Consider the following 25985-nt stretch of genomic DNA (forward strand, 5'->3'; position numbering starts at 1 on the left):
ATTAAGTCCTTAAGATGTACAAGAGGGCTATTTAGGAGTAGTTACTCTGGCATACGTGTGGGAACCAGGACATCTGACCATGTTACCTAAAACAAAATGTCTCAGCTCCCTGTTTGAAGTATAAAGTATTCAAAAACCCGACTGTACCCTCAGGCAGGGGGCCACCATGCCCAGTGTTTGGTCGCTGTGTGGTGAGGACAACGGGGAATAAAAGGGGGAGGATTAAAACAACGGCATGACTGAAAGGTTTAGTAATACCAAATGGTACCAGATGCTGTTGCAACCAGCCTCAGCCCAGTCCACAGCTGGGACTGGGATTGTACAACTCAACATGTAATAGACTGTGGCATCTACAAAACAAAGTCAAATCCAGTAACTGAGTCATTAGCAGTCGCTTTGGTTGTGTTAACTTGGGACACTCCTGGATGTGTCTTATGCCAGAAGAAAAATCAAAAGTATGCCACACTTACCAGCGACATCCTGTTTTGGCAGGTTTGTGTCGTTATGTGCGAACAGTGACGACAATCACAGTGAATCTGCACAGAGCTGCCGACGTCATGTATGCTAGTCACAGCCGGAGCCATTCTGGCCTGAGAAACCTCAGTCACCTAAACTAGCATTAACTCATTTCCTGCACTTGTGGAGAAAACAAACGGCAAAAACCTCAGCAGATAAAATGCACCTTGACTGTAAAGCTTTGTTAATGCTGTAAAGAAAAAAAAAAGAAAAAATACAACAAATACTTTTATTACATGTATGAAAATTTGCAGTGTCACAAGAACAGCAAGAAAAAAGGTCAGACGGGTTACTCAGTTGGTCCAGAGGCAATAAAGTTCAGTCCACTGAGCACCAGCACGGTGTGTGTACACAAGGCGGGAATGATGACGCACATGTGTGTGAAAGAGACGTGTGTGTCTGAGGGGCAAGAGGAGGTTGTGTGCAGGTAGCCACAAACAAATCTTCAAGGAGGATTAACTCTTGGACTCTTGAAATATCTTTATTTAAACTTTTAAATTTCAGACAAAAGCAAGAAATAACAGGGAACAGGATGGAAAGGACGGACTAAAGAAAGAGAAAAGAACGAACGAAAGAAAGAAAGAAGACAGACAGAAAGAAAACCATGCCAGTACAATAATCATCAGGATTTGCATCTCTTATCACCCAACTCAAGTCTCCTCTGCACAGAGGAAGTACATCAAAATAAAAGTCTTTTCTCTACCTCTCAAAGTAGAGATATAATTTCAAAATAGAAGTCCCACATGGCTTCTCTCCTGGCCTGATGCCACACGTGTGAGCACCAAGTCACTTTGCATAGAGCCAAAAAGTTATCAACCAAAGCAGAGACGTCCCTTCTTACACAGCTCTGTTTAAAGACTGTCCGGCTGAGTCTGTGATTGTGTGTGTGTGTGTGTGTGCGTGCGTGCGCGATCACAGCAGTGAAACATCAGTCTCAGAGGTTTCCGTATGACACGTCTCATAACTTCGTGATTGTCAGGTGGTTGGAGCTTCAGATGAGTCCTACAGAGGATTCCCCTTCTCCATTCCAACTGACTGTGAATCTAACACACAAACATACACACATCTAACATAATTTACCCCCCTGTCCCAAGCCACACAGTGGCACAGCAATACAAACCATCAAAATACAACCCCCCCCCCCCCAAAAAAAAAAAAAGAAATAACTACAGCCGTTATATCTATAATGGCTTGTTATTACTGTTATGATAATAATAATAATAATATAGTTCAATACACAGTCAGGCACATTTACAACGGCTGTGGAGCAGAACAGGGAAACTCAAGGCCATTAAGGCCTCGTAGCATCTACCAGCTCGCTCCCTTTCAAAAGCAACTGTAGTGTGGTGTGTGTTTAAGTGCGTCTGTGTGCATTACGTACACAAACCAACAAACGCCAGGAACACCATCCTCATGGCAACGGCTACGACATACAAACAGCCCGAAGCTGAGAGCTATGTATCATACACTCCTAAAACAAACTCCTCAATCAGTGATGTATAAGCAAACACATGCTCCTAGCTATTACAGTAAGGGCAGTGTGCACACATGCACCTGTCCCGATGAGTGCAGCACAGTAAATAATGGAGTTAAAGGATCAGGTCACACATTGAAAAATATCTCCCTTTGTGTTATCAACCTGTGTAAAGAGTTGCGATTTCGTTTTTGCTCTGATTTGAAGATATTCATGTGTGCCTCCATCTCAGTGCATCAGGAGTGAAGGGAATTTCATCAGCGGTGATCAAAGCATAAAAAAAAAAGAAAAACATTTCTGAAATTTAGCAGTGACATGTCTTGCCAAGCACGGTGTCTTGTTACACTCCATGAATCTTAATACCAGGACTATTTCACAATAGAAAGCAGTTCTGTGATTTGTTTTGAGGAACAAAGACGCTTTCAGAGAGGTTGCTCTCAAATGTTAAGGTGCAAAAACTAAATTCCATTCACTTCTGTTGTGAAGGCACGGAGGCCGTACCTTCAAAAACACAACTAACTCATTTTTTCAGAATTTGGATGTACTGATCCTAAGAGGAATCCTTCACGGTGGTAATGGTGTGTGTGTGTGTGTCTGTGTGTGTGTGTGAGCATTACAGGGAGAATGGACATTAGAAAGCTTCAGAGACAAATTGTATATAACAATGATTTCTTATGGAAAAATGGCAGTTCTTGGCAAAAAAATACACAAAGAAATCAAAATAATTACCAGGTACTGTACACAATCAAGGATGTGAGAAACATACAATGGGATGTGGTGGATAAATGAGACTGACATCAGCAACTCACAGTTCGTTCTTATGTGCATATATTATTACAAATGTAACAGGTGGAAATGTGTGGGAAACTCTACCAGAGAGTTTGATATGTGTGTCGAAATACACCATTTTATGTGCATATCCCTCGCTGTGACGCCGAATGGGGCATTACAGTCCTGGGAGTCAGAGACATTTTTTTCCCCCAGGGGTTTAGTAATTATTTCAAAGGGAGTCCAGAGGTGGAGCAGTAATAACGCTGCTCTAAGAATAGAGCAGTTTAGGCCCCCGCAGTGAGCTGAACTTCCTCTTGGAAAGGTTGGCAGACCATTAGTGCATTGTGCGTGACCGCGGTGGCATACAGTAACACACACTGGCCACAGAGGGGTGCAGTTATAGCCACTCAGACTGATGCATCATTCCTCCCTGGAGGGAGCGGATGTTTAACAACCGTCTCTCTAAGGAACACAGTGACGCGCCGCACGAGGCAGCAGGTTTCTGATGGCAGTGTCTATCTGGCTGTGACATTGTGCCTATAGTGGGCTTTGAAAAGTGATGCCTGTCACTGTCTGTTTTTGTGAGTTTATTTGTGTAACTGGCACTCTACGTGTCGCCTTTAGCACAGCGGCAACTGGAAATGCAGGTGATTGTCTTCCGGCAGGATTGTCAGTAGGGAATTCACAAGGACAACTTATTTTACAGTGGACTTGCTTTTTTTTTTTCTTTTTCTTGACTCCATTTAAAGCTTATTGATCGATCCCCATGTCCCGCCATCTTTGGCTTTGTTCTCTCAGATGGAGTGAAAAGCTGCATCTCTATAAATACAGAGGCATTTTTCTTTTTGCACCAGACTCAGGACAGTACTGGTTCATAGTCACACGCACAAAAAGCGATGAGTCCGTTACGAGGAGACTCCAGAATCATCATAAGACTTCTGTCTTTACTTCCATGTATTTTTTTGATAAATAAACTTCTATCACTTGGTTCCCATCTGTTTTCCAGGATGAAAAGCCCAGGAATTCCAGGGAAGGCGTTTTATGCCGACAGGTCTGATATTACCAGTTTTTCCATTTTATTCCCAATTTCTCCAGGGACTTGGAGCTCCTCAGAGTCGTAGTCTTCATCAAACGACCTGGGACCAAACACACAGAAGTTTTATTTTGTCAGCAATCAAACTCATCAACACTGATTACATTTCCATACCAGGAAAAGAACATACACATATCTAAATGTGTGTAGGAGTGTGTGTGTCTTTACCCTTCATGTATCTGCTCATTTGCAGTCTCTTCTGCAACTAGTATCTCATACTCCTCTGAGGCGTATTTGTCCCAGTCAGATGGCTCTGGCCCGTCGCTATCAACGTCCTACAATGTCACAAGCACAACACATCCGTAAGGCACTGACAAAACCACACAAAAGCAAGAGTGCTTTGCAAAACACAACAAATAAGGAACAGATCTATTGAATCTATCAAAATGTCAAACATTTGGAAGTGTGGTAGAGGTTGGTGGAGGACTTCTGGGTACCAAAAACCAGTTTCTATTTATTCAAGAACTTTGGCATTTGATCGTAATAGTGAGATGTTATATCAGTTCTTATGTTTTCATTGCTGGGTTTTTGTGTTTGTTTTATGTCTCCCTTGTTGCCAACATCTTACGAGACTAAAAGGACACTCTTTTCATCGAAAGTGAGGAAAATTTAAAATGATGTCGCATGGCACAGATATTTTTAAACATCTCTTTTGAAACAATTCCTCTTTGGCTCGTCTGTATTGCTGAATATTACACCCACATTAAGTGGAGATACCCACCTTTTGCACAGCAAATGGATCCCTCTGTTCATGGTCCAGATATTTCTCCAGGTTGAAGAAGGTGTCAAAGAATATGTGGGCCATTCGACAGCGCTTCAGATCACCCAGTGTTATCTTACCTGGAGTAAAAAGCATAAGCACAAACATGTGCATGTGTAAAAGCTCATATAACAAAGTTAAAAAAAAAAAGAGAAGATGGTAGGCAGTCAGAATTAAAGTGAAAAAACACCAAGGGCGCACAAGTGATGGCACCAACCTGCACTCTCAGGTTTCACCAGGTCAAGCATCTGGCAGAGCAAATCCTGGAAGGGCAGAGGTTCGATGCCCATCCTCTCCATCCTCTCACACTGTTCCTCATAGAAAAACTCCAACTCAAACATGGACAGGATGCCATCACCATCTATGTCCATGCACCGGAACCAGTACTCAATGCTAAAGAGTGGAATGACAAACACAAGCACAAACACAACCTCTCAGGAAATGAAGTAAACGAGCAGCTGAAAATGGCCAGTTGTCGTCCAAACATCTGCTCGGTTGTTTAGAACCAAATGCAACTTTTACCTTGTGGGATTTTTCTTGTCCTCTTCAGATATGAGGAACCAGACGAACTCGGCATAGCTCATCCTGCCTTCTCTCTGCACTGCATTACCCCTGGAAACAAGACAGACAGAGCCATTCACATGCAGCACACTCATTATGGCAAAAAATAATCAGCTCCTTTGCAATTGTTTGTGTGTGTTTCCACTTACCGAGTGACAGCCCCTGAAAACAATCTCTCAATGATTCTGTTTGAGGACGCTGTCGGGAGAGAGAGAGAGAGAAAAATAACCCAATGCTACTTTATTCCAAAGTACAGAAACAAACGGGTACTGTTCCGAAGCATTGCGCATACAGAACGGCCATTTGCGTAAGTGACTGATTGTGGGAATGAAGTCTTGGCTGAGTGGTCATATAGTGCAGTTGACAGTATAATTCATTTTGCATCTGACAGCTTTAGAAAGTGCTGAGTTGAGGACAAACAGCTGTTGTATTTTGCACCAGCCAGCAGGGGCCCCAACAAACAGAAAATAGGCAAATGAAAGTGCCAAATTCAAGCCTGTCTGCTTGTGATTTTGAATCTTTACAGTACACAGCTTCACTACTTGAGTCAAAGTACAGATACTCCTGGTCAAATATTACTCCAATACAAGTAAAAGTAGCTTTGTCAAAATGGTACTTAAGTAAAAGTACAAAAATATTTGCTTAAAAAATTACTTAAGTAAAGGTATTAAAAAAATACCTAAGGAAATACAGGAAAGGAAAGTAGCTTTATTGTCATTATACAACACACTGATGTGATTCTGCTTCAGACACGTTTATAGCTCAAAAATACCTTCAGTTAAAGAGGCCATAAAAGAACCGGCCCTGGAGGGGTCCGGTCCGGTCCAGAGGTCTCCAGCTCCGGCCCTGGAGGTCCACTGTCCTGCATGTTTTAGATGTTTCCTGCTCCAACACAGTCAGCTGAAGTCTGATCAGGAGTCACTCATTTGAATCAGGAAACATCCAGGACTGGATTTGGAGACCTCTGGTCTAGTCTATAGTTTCTGGAGGGGTCCGGTCTGGTCCAGTCTCTAGTCTGTCCAAAACATATTTTATAAGGGGGGGGGGTCTGGTCTCTGCTGGTTGTGTCGTGTGTTACTTTGTGTTGCTGTCTCTGCTGTCCTGTGTGCTCCATGTCCAGTTCCTCCTCTGCCTCCTTTTATGATCGTACTTCTTGTTATAGATGCAGGATGACGGCAAAAATGTGAGTGAGTTAGAGTGAGTTAGAGTTACGGCTCCGCGCTTTAGCTAGCTCAGCTTATGCTAATGTAGCTAGCTATAAAGCTAAGTCTGTTTCGCCTTAGCTTGGCTCGTTGATGCTGGTAACCATGGTAACTTGTGTGAGTGATGCATGTAAATTTCCCTCAGGATAAAAAAGTAGATATCTACCATATATATTTTGTTATATTTTATATGTATTATTTATATTTTATTATCAATCAGTTTGCGATGTAAATGCAAAATACAGATGGAGGATGCATTTAAACTTGAACAGCATGGTGGCGTAGTGCTTCGCGCTGCCACCCTGCAATAAGGAGATCGCAGGTTCTATTCCCAGTAGGGGCACATGGTCAATTGGTGAAGAGTGACTGGGCTACAGCAAGGAAAAGTGGATACTAGACAGATAGTAAACAGGACCAGAAAAGAAACCAGACCAGAGAGACTGGACCAGATCGGACCAGGAAAAAAGAGAACGAATCACCCACTGAGATGATATTTATGGAGGAAAAAGGGATAGAATTTAATATACCAGTTGGCGTTTAGAAGAAGTACTCGCTGATGAGGAGTTGGAGTTACTTTAGTACAGTACTCAAATAAATTTACTTCGTTACTGTCCCCCCCTGCTTTTGATTCATACCATCATCTGGTATGACTATTTCAGCTGGGTGGAAATAACTCTTTGACTATTGCTACTCTTACCGTGGTCGTTGTATCTCGCCAGGTCTTTGGGGTCAATGTAGAGGTCGTGGTCTGTGTCCAGCTCCCAGAACTTGCAGTAGATGACGTAGAAGTGCTCGTACGAGAAGTAGTCGGTGATCTGGTTGATGTCGTCCTCCTCCTCCAGCAGGGCCAGGGTCTGCAGGAAGTTGCTTCTGCGCAACTCCATCATGGTGACACGACCCGTCCAAGAACGGTTCACCACGTAGAATATCCGTTGGATCACCTGGGATACCAAAGGAGAATCAGAGAACAGGTCAGTGATGGCAGCGTCACCCACCCCCGGGCTAAACTTAGGCTGAAAAATTATAGCTGTATGCATAAGGTCTTAAAAATTTGGAATTGGGCTCCTGATCTGGACAGCTCACTTGAGAGTGTTTTGGTCAGTGTGATTCAGTTGGTCTAAAAAGGTCTGAAAGGGACGCCGTCAGACTGGCTGGGCTCGCTCACTTCAGCCTAATGAAAATAGCACAAGCCTCACTTGGGATCAATTGAAGCCCCGTCATCCAGGGATTTATTAAATGTATTCCTCCTCTCTCAGAGAGAAAGGCCTGCTAACAATGCACCCACAACTGACACATGTGTGCTCATTCATAATTTTAGTCACACAGGTCTTTAGTGTACAACAATGGAGACGAGCGTTTCCACGGCCCCCGTCCCTGAAACACAACACTAAGGCTTTAAAAGAGCAGACTAGCGCCCATTTCCTGCTACATGGACCACCCAGGGCTACTAATGTCTCATACAGTAGCAGGTCAGCTGGTCTAAAGAGAAGGAAGTGTCTTAATTTGGGCATGTGAAGGGCTAAGGCCTCGGCTGCAGCCGGCTGCTGGGGACATCAGTGTTTCCGTGATGTCACCGCACGTTGACGCACCACAGCACTGCCTCTGCATCATCTCTGCGACAAACCCCTTAACATGTACAAAACATGCAGGTGTTTATTAACTGTCTGACCTTCACCCCACTAAGTGCAACTATTTGGACAACATAGATAATATGTAACTCTGCCTGATGTCTGAGCTAGGCTTTTTGGTGCTTCAGGCCTGCGTAATACTAAATGTTTTCGTATTATACATGGATATTAGTGGCATACAGCGTACTTTGCAGACCAGAAAGTGATCTTATATTTTTTGTTAAACACACTTTTATAAAGTGGCATTAGAAAAACCCCAGACGTGATTTTCGATGCCATTTACCGTCGTGATGTAGCGGGAATGGAATTCTGGTGCATCTTTCAGAAATGTGAGTCCAGGGTGTGTATCCACTATGTCCTAACCAGACAAGCAGAAACAGGAAGAGAAGAAACACAAACATAATTGAGACAAGTTTGCGGAAAATCTAAAAGAAGTAGCAGAGATGTGGAATGTGAATGTGTCTCGCTGATCGCTGTTGATAAGATGGTTACCTGCAGCAGAGGAATGAAATCCTCCTGCTCCAGGTAGTTACAGCCAGGTTTGGCCAGCAGGTAGATGAACCTTGATGCGTCGTCATGGCAACTGTGCAACAACCTGGAGGAGAGGAGAGGAGACGGGAGCTCATATCATTTGTGATGACAGATAAAGCTGTAATGAATTCGGAGTCAGATGAATGTCATGTCTGTCTTACTTCCTCCAGGTTGCGACGAAGGAGTGAACGGAGACAAAGCCCGTCCTCTCGCCACCTGCTGAGTAGAACATGGGGGCCTTCCAGTAAAGTGGACACCCGCATGCCTGAATAGAAACACAAGCAGCACCACCATGAGCGCACACTGAGGAATAATTTGTGTATTGTGTTCCACCACAGTGTTTGTTTGGTGAATACACTGCTTAGAAAGGAGTGGCAGTGATGTTGAGAGAAAAAGTGTGTGGAAAACCTTTGCAAAATAAAGCGGCAAGGTAGCTACAAGATGAAATAGATAAATAGATTTATGATAATCCCACATCGTTATTAGCCTTCAGAGAGCATAAATTGACACTGCTGTAAAATGGAAGCCACACAAACAGCAGGAATCTCTTCACACTTCAAAGCATTCTCACTCTGTGTTTTTTTTTTGTTTGTTTGTTTGTTTGTTTTTTAAAACCACCGACCTTTGCAATCTTGCCCATTTCATATATATCAGCCTTCTCCTCTTCGAACTCGGTGAAGGCCGTCTCTATGGCAGTGATGGCTGCATCGTGGTTGGCAGGTGGGCCCAGGGCAGGGAGCCCACGGGGGTAGTAAAACCTGGGAATGTTGATGGCAGGGGGAGGCGGGGTGACTATCACGGGAGCTGGAGGAGGGCTTGGTGAGCGTGGTGTCGGGGTGGTTGTGGCCAGGGTAGGAGCAGGGGCTGGTGGGGGCGTGCCTGGTTTCTTTTCCGGTTTGGACTGGACCTTAAAGAGAGAAGGGAGATCATGTGTGGGGATGGATAAGCAGACACAACAGTGGTGATTACCTGCTTGTGTGTGTTTGTTTTGAACCACGACCAGTTACACAAAAAAAATAATAATAAATAAGAAGCGATTTCAATCGTCTTGCATCTTACTTGACATGGCTTCACATTACAAATCAGAGCGACACTGTTGTAAATGAATTTTCAATTTTCTACATTATTTTGTGTCCTTAAAGTACAACTTACCTTTTTTTTCCCCAAATTTCATTTAAATTTTTATGGCAACTTATGAATTTTCGTACCATGTGAATTCTCTCCAGATTTCTCATTTGATGAGCATTACAGTAATGTAGCAGATGTGAGTCAACAAACAGAGAGAGACCTTGTGGTTCAGTGAGTCAGTCAGACAAAGCCGTCTGCACCGATTTAAATGGCACGAAAAGCCTCAGGTGGCTGTCAAAACTGTTTGTCTTAATATAATCTATCCTAATCCGGGCTATTTTAAGTAAATAGTAGAACAGAATAAACATAGCAGCAGTAAATTTACCGTAGTTTTATCCAGGCCGTCAAAACGGAACCTGGATTCCATGCAAAAATTAAAGAAGAATTTAAATGAGCTCTACAAAAGTAACCAAAGTGGACGTCACTATAACAAAAGATTGCATTCTGGGTTGCATGCATGTAAAATTTGAAATATTTTTCCTATTTTTAAAACCATCTACTCAACCTTTCTGTCAATTTTGATGACTGCGCATGCACCATGTACTGTCCCTGCCATGAACCATTTCATCGACAACGAGCACAGCAAAAGATGAAATGACATGCAAAGTCATCTACAGTTATCTGACAGCAGCACATCACAGGCCAGGTTGATAGAAACGTCAAAAGTCAGACATTCTAATGAGGACAAACAACTTGTGTGTTCAAGCGGGCGCTCCGTGGCACCTGCTGTGGTCAGCGTATGTCGTCTCAAGAGCCTCCGTACTGTGTGTATTGAGCAGGACAGCTGTAGCTCCCTCCCTCCCTTCTGCTCTCCTTCACAGCACTCATTCTATCACTCTATTCCTGCACCTCCTGCCCTATTAATACTCTGCTGGTATCTGCCTCGGAATAGTTTGTCTTCCCCGGTATGTCACTCTGTGCATAAAAGAGCAACAAGTTGCATTTACTGTGTATGTGTGTTTAACGTGTGAATATTGTGTGCGTGTGTAAAAGAGGAAAACAAAGACTGAGATGTACGTTGGGAGACAAATTTTTTTTATGGATAGTTTGGAGTGTATTTTGTGGGAGTCTTAACTGTTTTATATATGAATCCAAACTTGCACTCCGTCCTTGCTGCCTGTTGCACTGACTGACCTGTTGCTGCTGGAAAGACTTGAGTCTCTTCTTGAAGCGTGAGGGGAGGACAAAGTCACACCCCCTGGCCAGGAAGGCCAGCTCCCCCCTCAGGTCAGGGTCTCGGCGTAACGAGGTCTCCTTGATCATCATGGTGGGGGCAGAGAGTGGCAACCCCCCACCAGGTACGGCCACCGGTGCAGCTATTGACACGGCGATTATAGATGGCAACAACCAACAAAAGGAAATCTCGCAGGCTGAAGTAAAGAATTCCACCAGACAGCTCAAATAGCCTCAAAACAGATGAATGCCAGAACTTCGTGTGTGTAATTTCACTCAAAGTGTCCTTTGGCAATCACAAAATCTCTCTTTCAGATCCCACTTGATTGCACAGCTCCCCAGAGCTGCGTCCCATACAGCCGTAATCCAGCAGTGTGTCTGTGTAAAGAGATGCTCCTTAAGACGCCGCGCCAGTGTGAAGGCCAGAGGGCAGGACCATGGTACTGCGCCGCTGTATGGTGAATCACAGCCCCAAGATGGTGGCTTCTATCTGTGGTAGAAACACCCTGGTGTTCTGTATGTATGCATTCGGTGTAGTCTCACTGGTGCCTGCTGCTCTGAGCTGGGCTCTGACAGAGAAACATGAGCCATGCCGGGGTCTGGCAACACACATGCACGCGCACAGCAAACCGGCTGTCCTGCGCTTTGGGGTAGGGGGGAGGGCAGGTGTGGGGGGGCAGAATGGTTGGGGGGGTGGGGGGTGTTTTGCATGATCTGAGCCCCTCAGCAGCCCCTGTCTTTGATAAAAGTTAGCCTGTGGGAAGTTACCACTCAAGAGCGACTGAGTGAAATCGTCTCAGAGCAGACAGGAAGCTCGAGTCCATGCCTCACTGTGAATGGGTAGAATGAGTAAGATGAAATATTATCAGAGATAATTTTGGAGGGAGAAATAGCTCAGCGGGGAGAGCACCTGTTGTTATATCTGTTGACATACAGTAATTCCCCTGGACTGGCTCACTTACTGAAAGCAGCCTTCAGTTTTGTTGTATTTAGAGAAACACAATGTTTTTTATAATGCATGAGTGTATGAAGAATGACGTGGAATTAAAGCTTGGATTCATATCATTAACAGTCTCAAAGCCTGAGAAAATGAGCAATTCTAAGTCCAAGAATCTTTCAAATTAGTTGTAAACGTGCGTGTGTGTATGTATATATATTTATTTTTTTTCGCTGACATAAGGGCATCCTGATTTCTGGGAAGTTAGAAACCAGGGACGACGTGGTTGATGATTAAAGCTCCCAGTAATTTTCTATCATTTGATTAATCAACTAATCATCAAATCATTTTAGACCTGCTCTTGATTGACAATCACCGAAGGGCTCATTAACACCATCATTTGAGTTTAGGGTCATCGCTCGAGGCTTCTTAGAGTTGATGGAAAATATAACTGTTGATATGTTGTCTGAATTCTGACACATAAATCAAGCTCGAGAGGAAAAATAATGTCATCATACTTGTGTCCTGGGAAATTAGCATTTATAGTAATACCTGATGAAGAGTGAGCGGTCGGCTTGCAGTATTGAATTCTAATGCGACATCCTCCATCCCTTTCTCCCACCGATGCCAAATCAGGCCAGATCCCCCTTCAGTGCCAGACCCCACCACTCTGGATCCTGGCACTGCACTGTGAGGGGATCCCTCAGGACAGGCAGGCAAGAACTATTTTCAACCTGTCCAAGTAAAGACACTTCACCTGCCATTCAGCCATTCTCACACACTGCACCGAGTGTGTGTTCGAACATACATATTTTTATTTAGATGTAATATATATATATATATATGTGTATATATATACGTGTATTCATCTTTGCCACTGACTGTCAAAGGAAAGGAAGCAGTCCGTTTCTCACTATCTGTTGGTAGTTCTGTTTCAAAGAGCAGCACAGATGGAGAGTCTAGTGCCATCTAGTGCTTTCCTCGGCTCCATCCGTAGAGTTACTCATGAAACAGCAGTGTATTTATTTATCAGAAATATGCCGGCATGGATGAAAGCATTTCAGGAACTAAAGACAAACTATGTTCGTGAATCTGATTTTCTATCCATTTAAAGTTTGTTGCTATTGCGCCTGTGACCCATTTTCCAATGCATTAGCAATATGGCACATGGCGGATGACTTAGATTTCTCACAAGCGGATGCGTGGAAAAAGGTGAGGATGTTTCGTGCGTGTGTGTGAGTGAATTTCCAGAAAAATAAATGAGTAACCTTGCATTTTAGGGTAACTCCTTTCAACTCCCTGTACGCCTGAATGGATTCTCTGGAACAAATGGGCTCTGTACCGAAGCCAAGGTCACATACCGATCCCACACATGCATGCGCACACAAACATGTACACATACACACAAATTGACACACACATTGTCTTTTTTTTTTTTTCCTGGCTGCTTTGTCTTCCCTCGGCAGAGGGAAACATTATACAATCTGTATCTCGTGTCCGTCAACAAATGAGTACGATGTAGGGAGTACACAACTGCCTTCTCACCACCCCCTCATGTCATGTGGACCACCCCTCTCCTCTCATCTCTGATGCACTCAATGCAATCACAGAGTCAGTTCCCACCACTTCCTCTGCACCACCTCATCAACTGGAGTGATACACTTGTGATATCATAAATCTCCATATAAAGAGATACGTGTGTTCATGCAAGTGTGTGTTTTTGTGTGTAAAGGGAGCCCGAACAGATGTCATCAGGCAGCTGTGTGCTCTTTTCCTCTCTGACTGACAGTCGATGTAACTCTGACCTCTTTCTCTCTCTGACTTTGCGTGGTCCTAAAACCTGCCTCCCTTCATTCTTATGTAAAGATAAAAAACAAAACTGTTCAGGTATATATATATATATATATATATATATATATAGTAAGCAGCGTTGTGTTGGCGGAAACACTGCAAATCCATAACAGCCATTATTTTGTCCTTAATCTATCCACAAATATACTCTTTTGGCCAACTCCCACAAAAACATCGAACCACAAACAAAATAATTTAAAAGCACAACTGTGTGATAATAAATAAATACTAAATAAAATTCTGGGTGGCTGATATTTAAATTGCAATACACAAATTCAGTTTTGTTGGGTCATGTACCAAATAAACATCCTTTGTTATGTCTAGAGAATATGATTTGTAGGCCGAGGGTATCTTTATACTGGCACAAACTTGATAACTTTTTTTTTTTTTTTATTATTATTCTTATAATTGTTATTCTGCTCCTGTGATCTAGATATATTTAAATTTTAGCTCATGCACATAGCCTGTAAGTAACCTGTCTATACTGACTTAGAAAATGCAAAAAAAACCAAACAAAACAAAACAAGTGCTGAACTGTTTGTTCGACATGAACAAAACTTCCTGTATTATTTTGCAAACAACTAGCCGATACATGTATAAATCAGCATGAACTAAAAGTTACTCTCCAAAGTAAAATGAAGTAAGTTGATGTATTGATTCTGATGCTATTATAGATTCGCCACCACAAAGTTTAAATCAAACTTTTATTTTTAATTAACCAGATTGGAAAAGCAGAAATCTATCAATCTATCTATATTCATATACACACAGATTTTCTAACTCAGTTGACAGAAACACGAGGTTTTGGTTATTTGTGCGAATGGAAATGGGAGGAGGGGTTTCAGAGCTGAGCAACAGGAACGTTTATGTGCGCGGGGGATGTTGTGTCTAAGTGCTTTCTTCCGCCCGAACCTAATGCAGAACCAGACCTAATGCAACCCTGAAGCTCAGGGAACAGGTGAGACGGCAGCCTCCACAACATTAATGGAATAGATGCATGATGGGAAGATCGGGGGCGACTGAGGCTGAGGGACAGCTGTCCAACAACTGTCACCATCGATGAAGTGTTAAATACACATTGGATGTGCACACATGCCCTTCTTTAAGGATTTAATTAGCGCACAAGCATTGATACATGCGTCTAATATGTCATTGCTAATTAATTATATCATTAATTATAAGTGTGTGTGTGCATTTGTAAGCTTTGATGGATTCACTTAACAGGGACAGCTTCTTCCAGTCTTACGAGGTTAAATGGTGTGAACATAACTTCCTAAACGCACACATAGACAAACACACACTGTGTGAAACTGGCTGTATGCTGTGTGTAAAATTACCTGTTTAAATATAGCCGCACGATTTCATGTTTATTCCTGCTTCAGGCACTGGGCAGACTTCACACACACGTAGACACACAGTGTCTACAGTGCGGTGCAACATGTGTACAGGGTTTGCCGATAAAACAGTCAAGTTACGATGAAGCGTATTGATTTATATTCTGATTCTGAAAGTCTAAAAGATCCTGAAGACAGAAAAGCCATCAGAACAAGATCTGAAATATCAAACTCAGTTGTCAGACTTTGCATCTGTATTATAGAAGACACACACACACACACACACACACACACACACAGTAGCCTTGCATTTTTACGCAGTGTTGTTGTTTCTAAAACTTGCAGTGGCACCAACTGCTCACTGGGACAAATAAATTTAAAACTGACATCACATGAAGAAAACAACCCGCCCTCCCCGTCTTTGTGATTAAACACACACTCGCTTTAGGCCAAGCCTGCCAAATGCCATCTCCATGGTGATAACCCTTTCCCTGGATTGAGTGGCGGGAGGAATGCTACCAGGGTTACCGTGCCAACAGCAGGAAACGCAATTCACATTTCTGCCCTATCCTTTATTCCCAGCCTCACTTCCTCCCAAGAAGGATACACGTGCACGCGCGCGCACACACACACACACACAGTCAGACAAAGTTGCTTTGGGAGCCTCCTCTTTGAACTGGCGAGATTGAACCCAGTTCAAGAGCTGCTTCCGTGATAGATGAAGTGAATCCCTGCTGGCCACGGTCTACCTCACATCCGAGTCAGAGGAGGAAAACATGGGAATGGTTCAAAAACACAGCTGCTGTTGGTGTCTAGGTGGAAGCAGAGGCCGCCCTGGAACAAATGTTGCAATGTTAGACCAACTTTTTTTTTTTTTTTTGGTGGGGGGGGTTCTTTCTTCTGGCCACTTAAACTGTAGATTAGATTGTGATTGATAATAAACAAGGCTGTGACTGCAATCCTTGTGCGGTTTCTCTCTGCAATGGGCAAAAGCGAGTGGCAGATTTTAGACGGTTGCTAATCATTAGTAGTTCTCAAATCTGTCAAATGTTTCAAATAAATTGTGATAGCAAAATTTGCAAATTCAATAAATGAAAGTTGAGATTAAAAGCCATGGTGTCATTAGGCGTCATCAGTTCCGTAAACAATTCCCCGGGACACCATCTGACCAATTTTGGTTCACTAAAAACCAAATCTGTCAGCTTCGTGGTGGTATAAGATTAGAGGTTGGGATCAGGGGTCAGTAGGATTCATCTTCTGAAAAAATACAAAAAAAAAAAAAATACTCTTAACTGCAGCGACCAACATTACAAACCACTGAGTGCCTACTAAACTAACCATTAAACTAGTTATCTGAGGAAATTGTGATGCTCATACAGTATCCACGTTTTACTTTTCATCGTGCATCAGATGAGGAGGCTCATTACTCCATAAAGATAAACTGGAGTTCTCTCCAATAAAGATGACTTCAGAGCCCAATTTCTGTCATCAGAGTACTGTTTTAAATTATCTAAGTAGAGTCAGTTTGGGTTTTTTTTTTTTTGTACTTAATGCATCTTTTTAATGCAGAGAGAGCTTATAGCGTGGGCAGAAGAATTCTCACCGTACATAACAGCTAACATAATGCACCTTAACATCACTCCTTTTACTGTTGTGCATGTAATTCTGAATAACTACATCACGTAAACACATAAAACATTAGCTGCGATGTTAGGCCATAAGGGGCTGGCTCAATAACCACAGGAGGCCCGCAGAATATTTTGAAAGAATTTTACGTATTGTATCACTTGACTATTTCTGGGAGGGATGACCAGTTCCGTCACCAGAAAAGTTTCCCAGTGAATCATCTCCCTCGGCGGGATGAGCAGCCTGTGAACAGATAATGTTGAATAACAACAAACTCTGAGGTCAGCCTCTCTTGGCCTGTTCGGTACATTATATACATGTACAGATGGCCATGGGGGCAAGTTCTGCGTTACCTTTTAAAGGTTATTTTTGGAATTAGACCGGGTGAGCTAATCCTTCACCAGCAGTCGTGATGGGCCTAAAGCTGCGGTGAGAACTGACACTAGAGCGCAGGAAGAAACTCCATGCAGCCAATGGCAGAGCAAATCAGCTCCTGTTCCCTCTCTTTTTTTAGATATAAGAGCAAAGATAGACGCGAATGTTAGGACTGAGAAATGTGTCAGCTCTAATGATTGGCCGCTGCACAAGGCATTACCATTTTGCAGTAGCACAGTGATATTAATATGGAAATCCTTGGAAGATGATCAGATGCATGGTGCAGAAAATAGGGCACAGGCTAAAGACCTGTGGCGCAAGCTGCGCTGCTACAATATTGCTCATTTGCAAGCATTAGATACGGCATCTTAAAATGCCTTTATCGTCTCAAGATTTCACAGAAAACTATTTTATTTCAACATAGGACACTAGACAATACCATCTAGACAACACGATTTTGAGAGCTAATGCGGTGCTAAATCTCACACCACCCTTTCCATCCAACAGTCGTTTCATCATGAAGTCACGATCATGGAAAATTAGGACACTATTTCAAGACACACATATTGTTTTTCTTCCTGTACTTTGTTTAAGGGGGAGGGGGGGAGTGAGCAAAGCAATAAAAACAGGTTATGGAATGGAACTAATCCTGAGTTAACCCCTGCAATCGTGGCGTTAGTTTGCCAGTCAACCTGTAGATGGCGCTATAGACCCGTTCTTTCAATGAAACAACTGGGGCGAGCTGTATCCATGCTTTACCATACAGTAGGGGCCGAGAGTCGCTAGAGGGTGTCAGTTCTCTGCAGGTTGCCAGGTCTGAACAGTCCCAAAGCTCAAGTATCACAGGTGAGACTGGATCTGACCGATTGGATGCTGATTTCTGCTCTAATTTCATCTCATACCATGACAGAGATCCTGAAATCCCCTTGGCCAACAGAGATGTCACAAAAGAGTGAATCCACAGCCTAATTTTTTTTTTTAAACCAGCACCATGCTCAATTGCCATTTTTGATGCATTACACACGAAAGAATGTGTGTTTGAAGAAGTTATATATATATGTATATAAAATAAGACGTATTTAGGATAACATCACAAGCATCCTGCAACTTGTGTTTCATTCAAAAGGAATTATTTCTCTGCATCCAGGACACAGTCACAAAAAGAGTAAGTCCTGACACGTTTACTTTGATTTGCTTGTCAAGAAACCCCCCCCCCCCCCGACTCAGTTTGGCTGGAGGTAGGTCAAGTGTGAGTTCAAAGGGAGAGGGGAGAGTGAGGTTAGGGATGGGTGGCACCCAAGCTAAAAGCCAAATCGTGTTATGAAACATTGGGAAACTCTCACACACACACAAACACAGACAACCACACCCATATCAACACACATCCAGACTCCATTTGATATCCTCCTTAATTCTGCAAGACAGAGCCCCCCCCGCCCACCTAAATAAACTAGATTGCACAACTGATATTCAGGGGTAGGGGGAGTCCCACAAAACACTGCATATAAACATGTTGTGGTGGTTTCCATGGCGACACAGAGGAAGGCCCAAAGTGGCTCCCACCAAGTTAGAAACTTCAGATGAAAAAGTGATGTGCATAAAAGCCAAAAAGAAAAAGTGAGGCTTCCATATGTGTGTGTGTTTGAAATCATCTGTGCAAGTGCACACTCCTACGGAGCACACTGCACTGCTGGGATCAGTTGGACGATATCCCAGCCTGCACTGGGAGTGGTGAATTATGATGTCAATGGCATAAAAGTACTGTGTGTGTTCGTGTATGTGCAAATATCTCTCATCCAAATGCGTAAATTTAATGGAACTCCACCATTATTTCTGCGTGAATGTGAGCGTCTGTGTGTGTGCGTGTGCGTTGAATAAAAAAGGCTTGGTGAATAATCCCGGCTAACCTTGGATGGTATGAACTGTATTGGAAAACGGCTCTCACACATAGCAACACCAGCCCCTGTCTGGGAGTCCATTGTTTGTGTGTGTGTGTGTGTGTGTGTGTGTGCATAAATGCATTCATCTGTTTGATTGTGCACCTAAGTTGAATCGTGCGTCTTTCCGTTCTTGGCCCAGGTTCCTGCTGTGACCTTATTTCCTGTGGTAGCAGAGGAATGATGTCATCCCTCGCTTGACCCAGAGTCAACAACTGTACACTTCAGGACACCCCCTACGGCACCAAGGGGTCTTTTTTCTTATCCCCATTCTTTTTCTTTCCATGCTCCTCTTCTTTTTAAATTCCCTGTGAATTCGTCTTTTCTCTTCTCGGGTAACAAAAAAAATAATAATAATAAAACAACCCACTCCTGCTGTCTCAAGCAGTCATTCATTCATTCATTCTGGCATTCCTGTCCTGATGCTATTTCCTTTCTATCACCAAGCGGTCCTTTATCCTTTCTTCTATCCTTTTTTTCAAGGTTCTCTGTTACAAAGAGTATCACATTTCTGCTCCAAATGTCAGCAATTCACTTCTTTCAAATGGTCAAAATAACATGGTCAAAAAGATGGTAACAATAAGATGAACATCTGCCTGAGTGGCATTTATGCCACTGGAGAGGACTACTATTTTAATCTGTGTTACTTTGAAACATGCTTGTATCCAAAAATGCATCCCACCTTTTTACTAACTGTGCTTTCTAGAAATGATCAGATGTAAACCGTCCCATATTACAAGGTTGAAATGCTCCTTTGTGGAATAGACTTGGCTGCAGGATTTCTCTTTTATTCAAACAGGCCCAACACAACCTGTGAAAAGTCTGCGTACTGCGCCTGTCCAACTCTGTTGAGTACAGCATGCTGGTTAGTTTAATTTATTGACTGAGAAACACATTTCAGACCGTGGGTAGATGTGTTATTGGTTGAAAGCCCAGTAAAGTTCATGTTTTAAGTCCAATAAATAAATAAATAAATAAATAAATAAATAAAAAGACCCAGGTATGGACAAAAAGAAATCTCTTCCACATCCTCACCAGTGTCCTCAGGGAACGCCTGGCTGAACTGACCAGTGCTATTCTGACCTGGCAACACATCCACCCCAGTTGGCAAAAACACTCAGATCAACAGTTGGTTAATTATGCCATCAGAATGACAGCTCTGGATGTAGCCAGGAGTGTACGTGTGTGTAAATCATGTCACCATTGGCTGCACTAAAACTACCCGTCTGAAACAAAAACATTCAGGTCGAATTTCTCACCTCCAAAAACTGAGAGAAGGAAAAGAAGGCTGTTGACCAAAAATACCACAAACGGACTTCGTCGACTCTGCGCTCGGCATCACTACCGCCACATTCGCCGGCTCAGAGTTCGGCTGTTGCGGCTTCTGATTTATATCTGTTGGCTTCCTTGTCTCCATGGAGATTAATGGTTCTGCCTTGACAGGTGCAGAAAGCACTGTATTAGTCTGTCAGCAGCAGAATCAACAATAAACATGTGTGCACTTTCACACGCACGCACAGATGCATTCACAAATAAGGATGCTACTGCTTGAGGCCAGAGTCATCCAGAGAGCTTAACTCTCTGAATAACTCCCCATTAAAGCCGAGGCAGCGCCAAGTGAAACAGGGCTACAAATCGCCAAGGTGGATTGTGGAAGTAGTTGTGCGTGAGGGCATGGGCGCTTTCTCACTTGGGTGCAAGGGGGGGTTGCCTTGTTTACAGTTTGACTGGCAGTTTAATGTGCGACTGAGGCAGGGGGGTGGGGTTGGCGCTGAGGAATATTAGCATAATTCCCAGAGTGCCAGAGTTGGTGTTGGGTGTCATAGAGTTATTCCCAAACTCAGCTGTGACCCACAGTAGCAGTGGGTCAACTTACACTCAGGCCGACGCACAAACATGCTCGGACAAACACAGACCATCCACAGTGGGGATTCACAAAAATATGACGATATGCTCATACATGTGCATGAACGCATGTGGAAATGCACGCATTTCCATCGACATCTGGATGCGTAAGGAAACCTGGGTGCACGAACAAACATGCACATTCTCACACAGCGACACTCACATATATGCAGGTCCATTTACACTGTGGCGACAGTGCGTCTGTTAGCAGGATGCCATAGTACAGAGAGGTGGACAGATTTAGGCCTCCCTAACACCTAACTCTGGCAAGGGTGGAGGGTAATGATACCGTTAACGCCACCAGTGCTAACAAACACCCCCACCCCCGAACTCGCCCCGCCCTTCAACCACCCTCCCGGGGTGCTCCAATCAGCAACTCTCATTGGGTTGCTCTGCTTTCCACACAGCAACAACAGTTATTCCCTGCTCCCAAAATAACATAGCAGCCAATCACAGGGCTGGAAGAGAAGTGGTGGTCAACATAGTCCGCCTCCTTGACCGCAGGTGAAAGAAGGACACTGAATAGAAAAATGAGCCAGATGCACAGAAGAAAAAGAAAAACTGGAAACAAAAAGGACAAGATGCGAAGATGGAAAGAAACTGGAAGAGATGAGGAGGCAGAAAAAAAGTGAGGAAGGGTGGATGGATGGATGGATGGATGGATGGATGGCTAGGCAGTCAGAGGACGGCGCAGGAGATTGCATAATGATGTGTTTGGGAGCTGGCTGTTCTGTTCTGACTATGGCAGCTACCATGGTAACCTCATAAATAGGTGCCCTACATATCAGCAGGGCATAGGGTTACACAGCTCAGTAAATAAACACACACACACACACACACACACACACAGACACACACACACACACACACACACAAACAGCAGCTGTAGAACAGTTATGAGAAGGAGGCATGGAGGATGAGACAGAGAGCTGAAAAATAAGCAAATTAGTACGACAAAAAAGAAAGGGGGGGCGGGTGGGACAGGGAGTGAATATCCTGATGGCAGCAATGATTTCACTCTTAGTCAGTGTTAACGTACGTTTGTCTGTCATGCATAATTATCTAAATCCACTATGTGCTGTTGTACACTGACATAACATCAGACTTAGGCAACCCCCCCCAACTTTATTCACTGTGATGTCACCACCTCGTGCACAGCAACACCAACACACACAGACAGAAACACACGCTCCAATTTTCTTAATCCCGCTCCCTCTGCAGCACACCCCTAAATTACCTTTAAATACTCCCTGGGGAGGCAAGGAGCGTCAACCAAACAAACACACACACTGTGACTGTGCACACATGGGTAGGTGTGCACAGTCACAGTGCGAAACACAAGTTAGAACCAGGAAAAGTCCACAGACAGCCACTCCTAACACAATTAGCTGTTCTGCTGAATGAATCACAGCCCCGGTCTTTTTATCCAAGCACAGACAGCAAAACTGTATCAGCATACTCATTGTGGTTAATGAATACTATTCATCACGGCCCATCAGTTACAGCCGCATCAGCCCTGTTGTGTCAAAGTAATAGCATCCTTGCAGGAGTGTTTTACACGTAATACACTGGAGGCAATTGAGGCTGTCGCTTAAATTGTCTACTGTTAGTCCAACAGTGTCAGTCAGTCTGGCTCACTTTCATTTCTCTCTTAGACAACCTATTTGCTTTTTCCAGAGTAAATGCATCTAAATGTTCCAATTATGGAAAAAGTGAGATTTCCTTTATATAATATTAACCAACATTTCACAGCGGCAGTGTTTATTTTAAGGTGTGTGTGTGTGTGTGTGTGTGTGTGTGTTTCACTTACTCGGATCACCTCTGGAGTCTGTTGGATGAGGAGGGTTGAAGCAGTGTCTCTGACAGCAGCAGGATCAGCAAGAGCGATGGTGCCATCTGTTGCAGCTACTGCAGCTGGGGTGGAATCAGGGCTAGGAGCTTCAGGTGCGGCCTCAGGTGCTACACTGGCTGATTGTGCGGCAGAAATCAAGCTTGCAGGTGTGGAGGTTAAAGAAGGAGGGGTGTCACGTGTAGAGTCTTCCGTGACTCCATCTGTCACCTCATCTGTAGCCTCGGGTATGAGTGTAGGGAAATGTTTGGGAGCAACATCAGGTGTCAGTTTAGGTGCAGGCTCAGATGTAGTATTGCACAAAGACTCAGGTGTTGTAGGTCTAAGTGTTGGCGCAGGTAAAACTGCAGGCGTGTTTGTAAGGGAGAGCTTTGGTGGTATAGCTGGGGCTGCATTTGTATGCATGACTGAAACGGCGGGAGCAGCAGCCGGTGGGTTCGTGCTCTCCAGTGGGGTGTCGGCCCTTCCTGCGGTGGCCAGCGTATCCTGCAGGAGCCTCATCACCTCCCGCTCCTTTCCGCATTTCCTCTCGGCACTCCCTGAACTGCCTGCCCCAGAGTCCACCAGCTCTTGGGCAAAACTCTCTATGCTCTCTAGGATCCTCAGCAGAAGGGCCCCATCCTCCTCCTCTCCTGCCAGTGCGTCACTGTTCTCTCCCTTTAGAGGAGTCAGACTTGAGGTTGTCCTAGAGATGGGGCCGTTCAGGGCCAAGTGGCTAGCTGGTTTCTGGACTTGGAACTGTGGCATTTTCGGTTGACTGAGGGTCTCGTTGGAGGTGATCCCCTGGCCGCCATCTCTCTTCCTGGTCTTGGCTGGAAGCGGAGGCTCTGTATTTCTGGGGTGGCTCATACTCTGAGACAGATTCTCCAAGTCCATCAGCAGCTTGTCAATGTCATCATTTCTGTGTGAGACAGATTTGGGTGCTGAGACTGTTAACGAGGCAGAGGAAGGCCAAGTGGGGCCGTAGCCAGTACCGGCTGGTGAAGCATTTGAAGAGTTATGAAGTGTTGGTGGTAGGGATGGATGCATGTGCTGACTTAACACAGCCCCGTTTTTGTTCTGCGTTGTGTTTAACCCCCTGGATGGAGTAAGTGTCTGCTGGGAGATTTGTTCTGGTGTCTTGCCCACATCTGCTTCCTCCTCCTCAATATAAAGTGCCTCCATGGGGGATGCTGGAGGAGTGTGTGCGTATGGTGGGGTTGGGGAAGTACGAAGACGGGAGGGGGACTGCGATGGAGAGGAGCTGGATGGAGGGCAGGTGATGGACAGAGGAGAGAGTGTGTGTTGCGTGATAGAAGAAGAATGTGGATGCTGTAGTCCATTGGTAAGGGAACTGGTTTGGGATTGTACAGTATGGATGGAGTCTGATTTTAAAGAGGAGGAAGAAGATGAAACAGAGGAGGGAGTAGAAGACGCAGAAGGCGGGACAGTCTTTGGGATGGGGGGGGACTGCACTACATCCTCATAACGAGGAGGTTGCTCATTGCCAAATATCAGAGAGTAAGGTCCCTGCTGGATGGAGTGAAGAGTGTTGACCAGCTCAGCCAAATCACTGTGCCCACTTCCAGGTGCACTCTGGCCCCCCTGCCCACTTCCACCCAAACCTCCAATACCTTCCAGCTCCAGGGGCAACCTTTTCAGGTAGGAACTGAGTCGGCTCATCACAGCCCGATACACGCTGTCAGGACTGGCTCCTCCGTCCTCAGGCCCTCCACCACCTTTGCGTTTGATGCACTGCTTGATGATGTCAGTGCATTTCTTTAAGTCTTCAGAACATTTAAGCAGGATGTCGAGGCAGGCGCGGATGTCCTCCCCACCTGCTCCCCCATTGCCAGCCTCCCCTCGCGTTTTCTCCAGCAGACGGGCAATCAGGTTATCCTCTCCCAGAGTGTTGCGATACAAGGAGGCCACTGTGTTGAGACTTTGGTCTAATGACCCAATGCCTGTTAGGCTGTTTGCTGAGCCCCCGCCTACTTTGCTGAAAGCTGACAATGTGCTTGAGTTGCCCTTTAGCTTTGTCTCCTCCAGTTCTGCCCCTTTCCCCAACGCAAATGGAGGCATGTTCTCATCATTTGAAGCAGCTATGCCATTAGTCATTCCATTGGTGGGCCCGTTGGAGCTGAAGTGGCCATAGATAATCTCCAGGTCAGTGGAGCGTCGGCTAAAGGAGTCAGGACGAACTTTACGACCTTTCCGAAAGGTGACGTGGCTGGAGGACGAGAGGCGGAGCTTGTCAAAAGAAAACTCCTTAAGCTTACCACTGGCCAGGTTGATGGCCTCTTCAGTTATGTCCTTTAGACTGCCAGAGGAGCTCAGGTTTCCAGCCGACCCTCCACAGTTTGGGGTCTTTTTACCTCGCCACGTGGGGCTGTCCTCACCTAAAGCCAAATTGCCACTGCTGCCCGCCCTCTCTAGACCACCATTATAGCCAGCATCCATGACAACACCAATTTTGCCATGGTTAGGAAGCTGCTGGGGGATCACGTTATGGTTGTGTATTGGTGAGCAGTTCCTGTCAGTGTATATAGCGTCTGGTGCAACCAGCAGCTCAGAGCATGTGCCGCGGTGTGCGACAGTACAGTCCAGGCCATGGGAGAGGGCCCCACATGGCCCCGAGCAGTAGTGCACAGCATGGGAGTGAGTGCGTCGGTCAACTACCACACTGTTGTAGCAGCTCACACTGCTCACCACTACACGATAGGCTGCTGCCATGATGACCTTCGTGCTTCAGGGCATAGGAAGGTGAAAATAATATTAAAGTGTGGTGCAAAAGCAAACTTAAACACACACACACAAATAATAATAATAATCCAAATAAATGTTAGGGTTTTGTTGATACTCCTTCACTTGACTGTGAAAAATTGTTTATGTCCAAACACTAAATCATCTCCCTGAAAAAAGATGTCTTTCAGCTGCATGTTGACAATTTCCAAAAAGCATGAATCGCTGTGGCAAAAAAAAAGAAAAAGAAATGGATACCAGAAGCTGAAAAAAAAGAAGCAAACAACAACTACTATGATTTCCCAAGTTTATATTCTTCTACGATTGCAACCCCCCCCCCCCCCCCCCCGCCCCCAAAAAAAAAAAAAAAAAAAAAAAAAAAAACTTTAAAGGGCTCTGCTTTCTTGCAGAGGAAAATAATTCCTCTTTGGGCCTCTTAATAACAGTTGTAAGGTTCCTCCTCTCTCCACAGGCAACTTCTCCGTTTCCTCTCTAGCAGCCGCTCATTAGCCACTAATGATAGCCATGGAGAATGGCGACAGCGGAAGATCCAGCTGAGATATCACCCATCCCTCAAAAGAATCAGGCCCTGGGGCTTAATCCGAGGCCAGTC

General features: G+C 44.4%; 1 protein-coding gene across 7 annotated transcripts; it reads right to left on the reverse strand.

The window, feature by feature from the left end:
* Positions 1-3441: 3441 nt before the first annotated feature.
* ppp2r3a (protein phosphatase 2, regulatory subunit B'', alpha) lies at positions 3442-25649 on the reverse strand. Of its 7 annotated transcripts, XM_029494116.1 has the most exons (15): positions 25048-25649; positions 24658-24981; positions 23095-24594; positions 22613-22761; positions 9159-9437; positions 8698-8801; positions 8498-8600; positions 8289-8363; positions 7075-7318; positions 5325-5373; positions 5137-5226; positions 4832-5007; positions 4576-4694; positions 4023-4129; positions 3442-3897 (listed from the first exon to the last, which is right to left on the reverse strand). In XM_029494116.1, exons 1-15 carry the CDS (start codon positions 25361-25363, stop codon positions 3801-3803), a joined length of 3732 nt encoding a protein of 1243 aa, XP_029349976.1. In that variant the 5' UTR covers positions 25364-25649; the 3' UTR covers positions 3442-3800. The 7 variants fall into 7 exon arrangements, with proteins under 7 accessions (XP_029349976.1, XP_029349977.1, XP_029349973.1 ...); XM_029494117.1 differs by having other exon boundaries at positions 9159-9443; positions 22613-22664; positions 23070-24602; positions 24666-25648; XM_029494113.1 differs by having other exon boundaries at positions 23095-25648.
* Between the last annotated feature and the right edge of the window lie 336 nt (positions 25650-25985).

Source organism: Echeneis naucrates, chromosome 22, assembly GCF_900963305.1.
Source record: "Echeneis naucrates chromosome 22, fEcheNa1.1, whole genome shotgun sequence".
Lineage (NCBI taxonomy): Eukaryota > Metazoa > Chordata > Actinopteri > Carangiformes > Echeneidae > Echeneis > Echeneis naucrates.

Bases quoted from the DNA above. Each gene is read 5' to 3' on its own strand.
- ppp2r3a (XM_029494111.1), bottom strand. From the start codon at position 25,363: ATGGCAGCAGCCTATCGTGTAGTGGTGAGCAGTGTGAGCTGCTACAAC. The intron at 8,802-9,158 runs GTCGGTGGTTTT...GTTTCTATTCAG, and splicing joins AAATGGGCAAGATTGCAAAG to GCATGCGGGTGTCCACTTTA. The intron at 8,364-8,497 runs GTAACCATCTTA...TTGTCTGGTTAG, and splicing joins ATTTCATTCCTCTGCTGCAG to GACATAGTGGATACACACCC.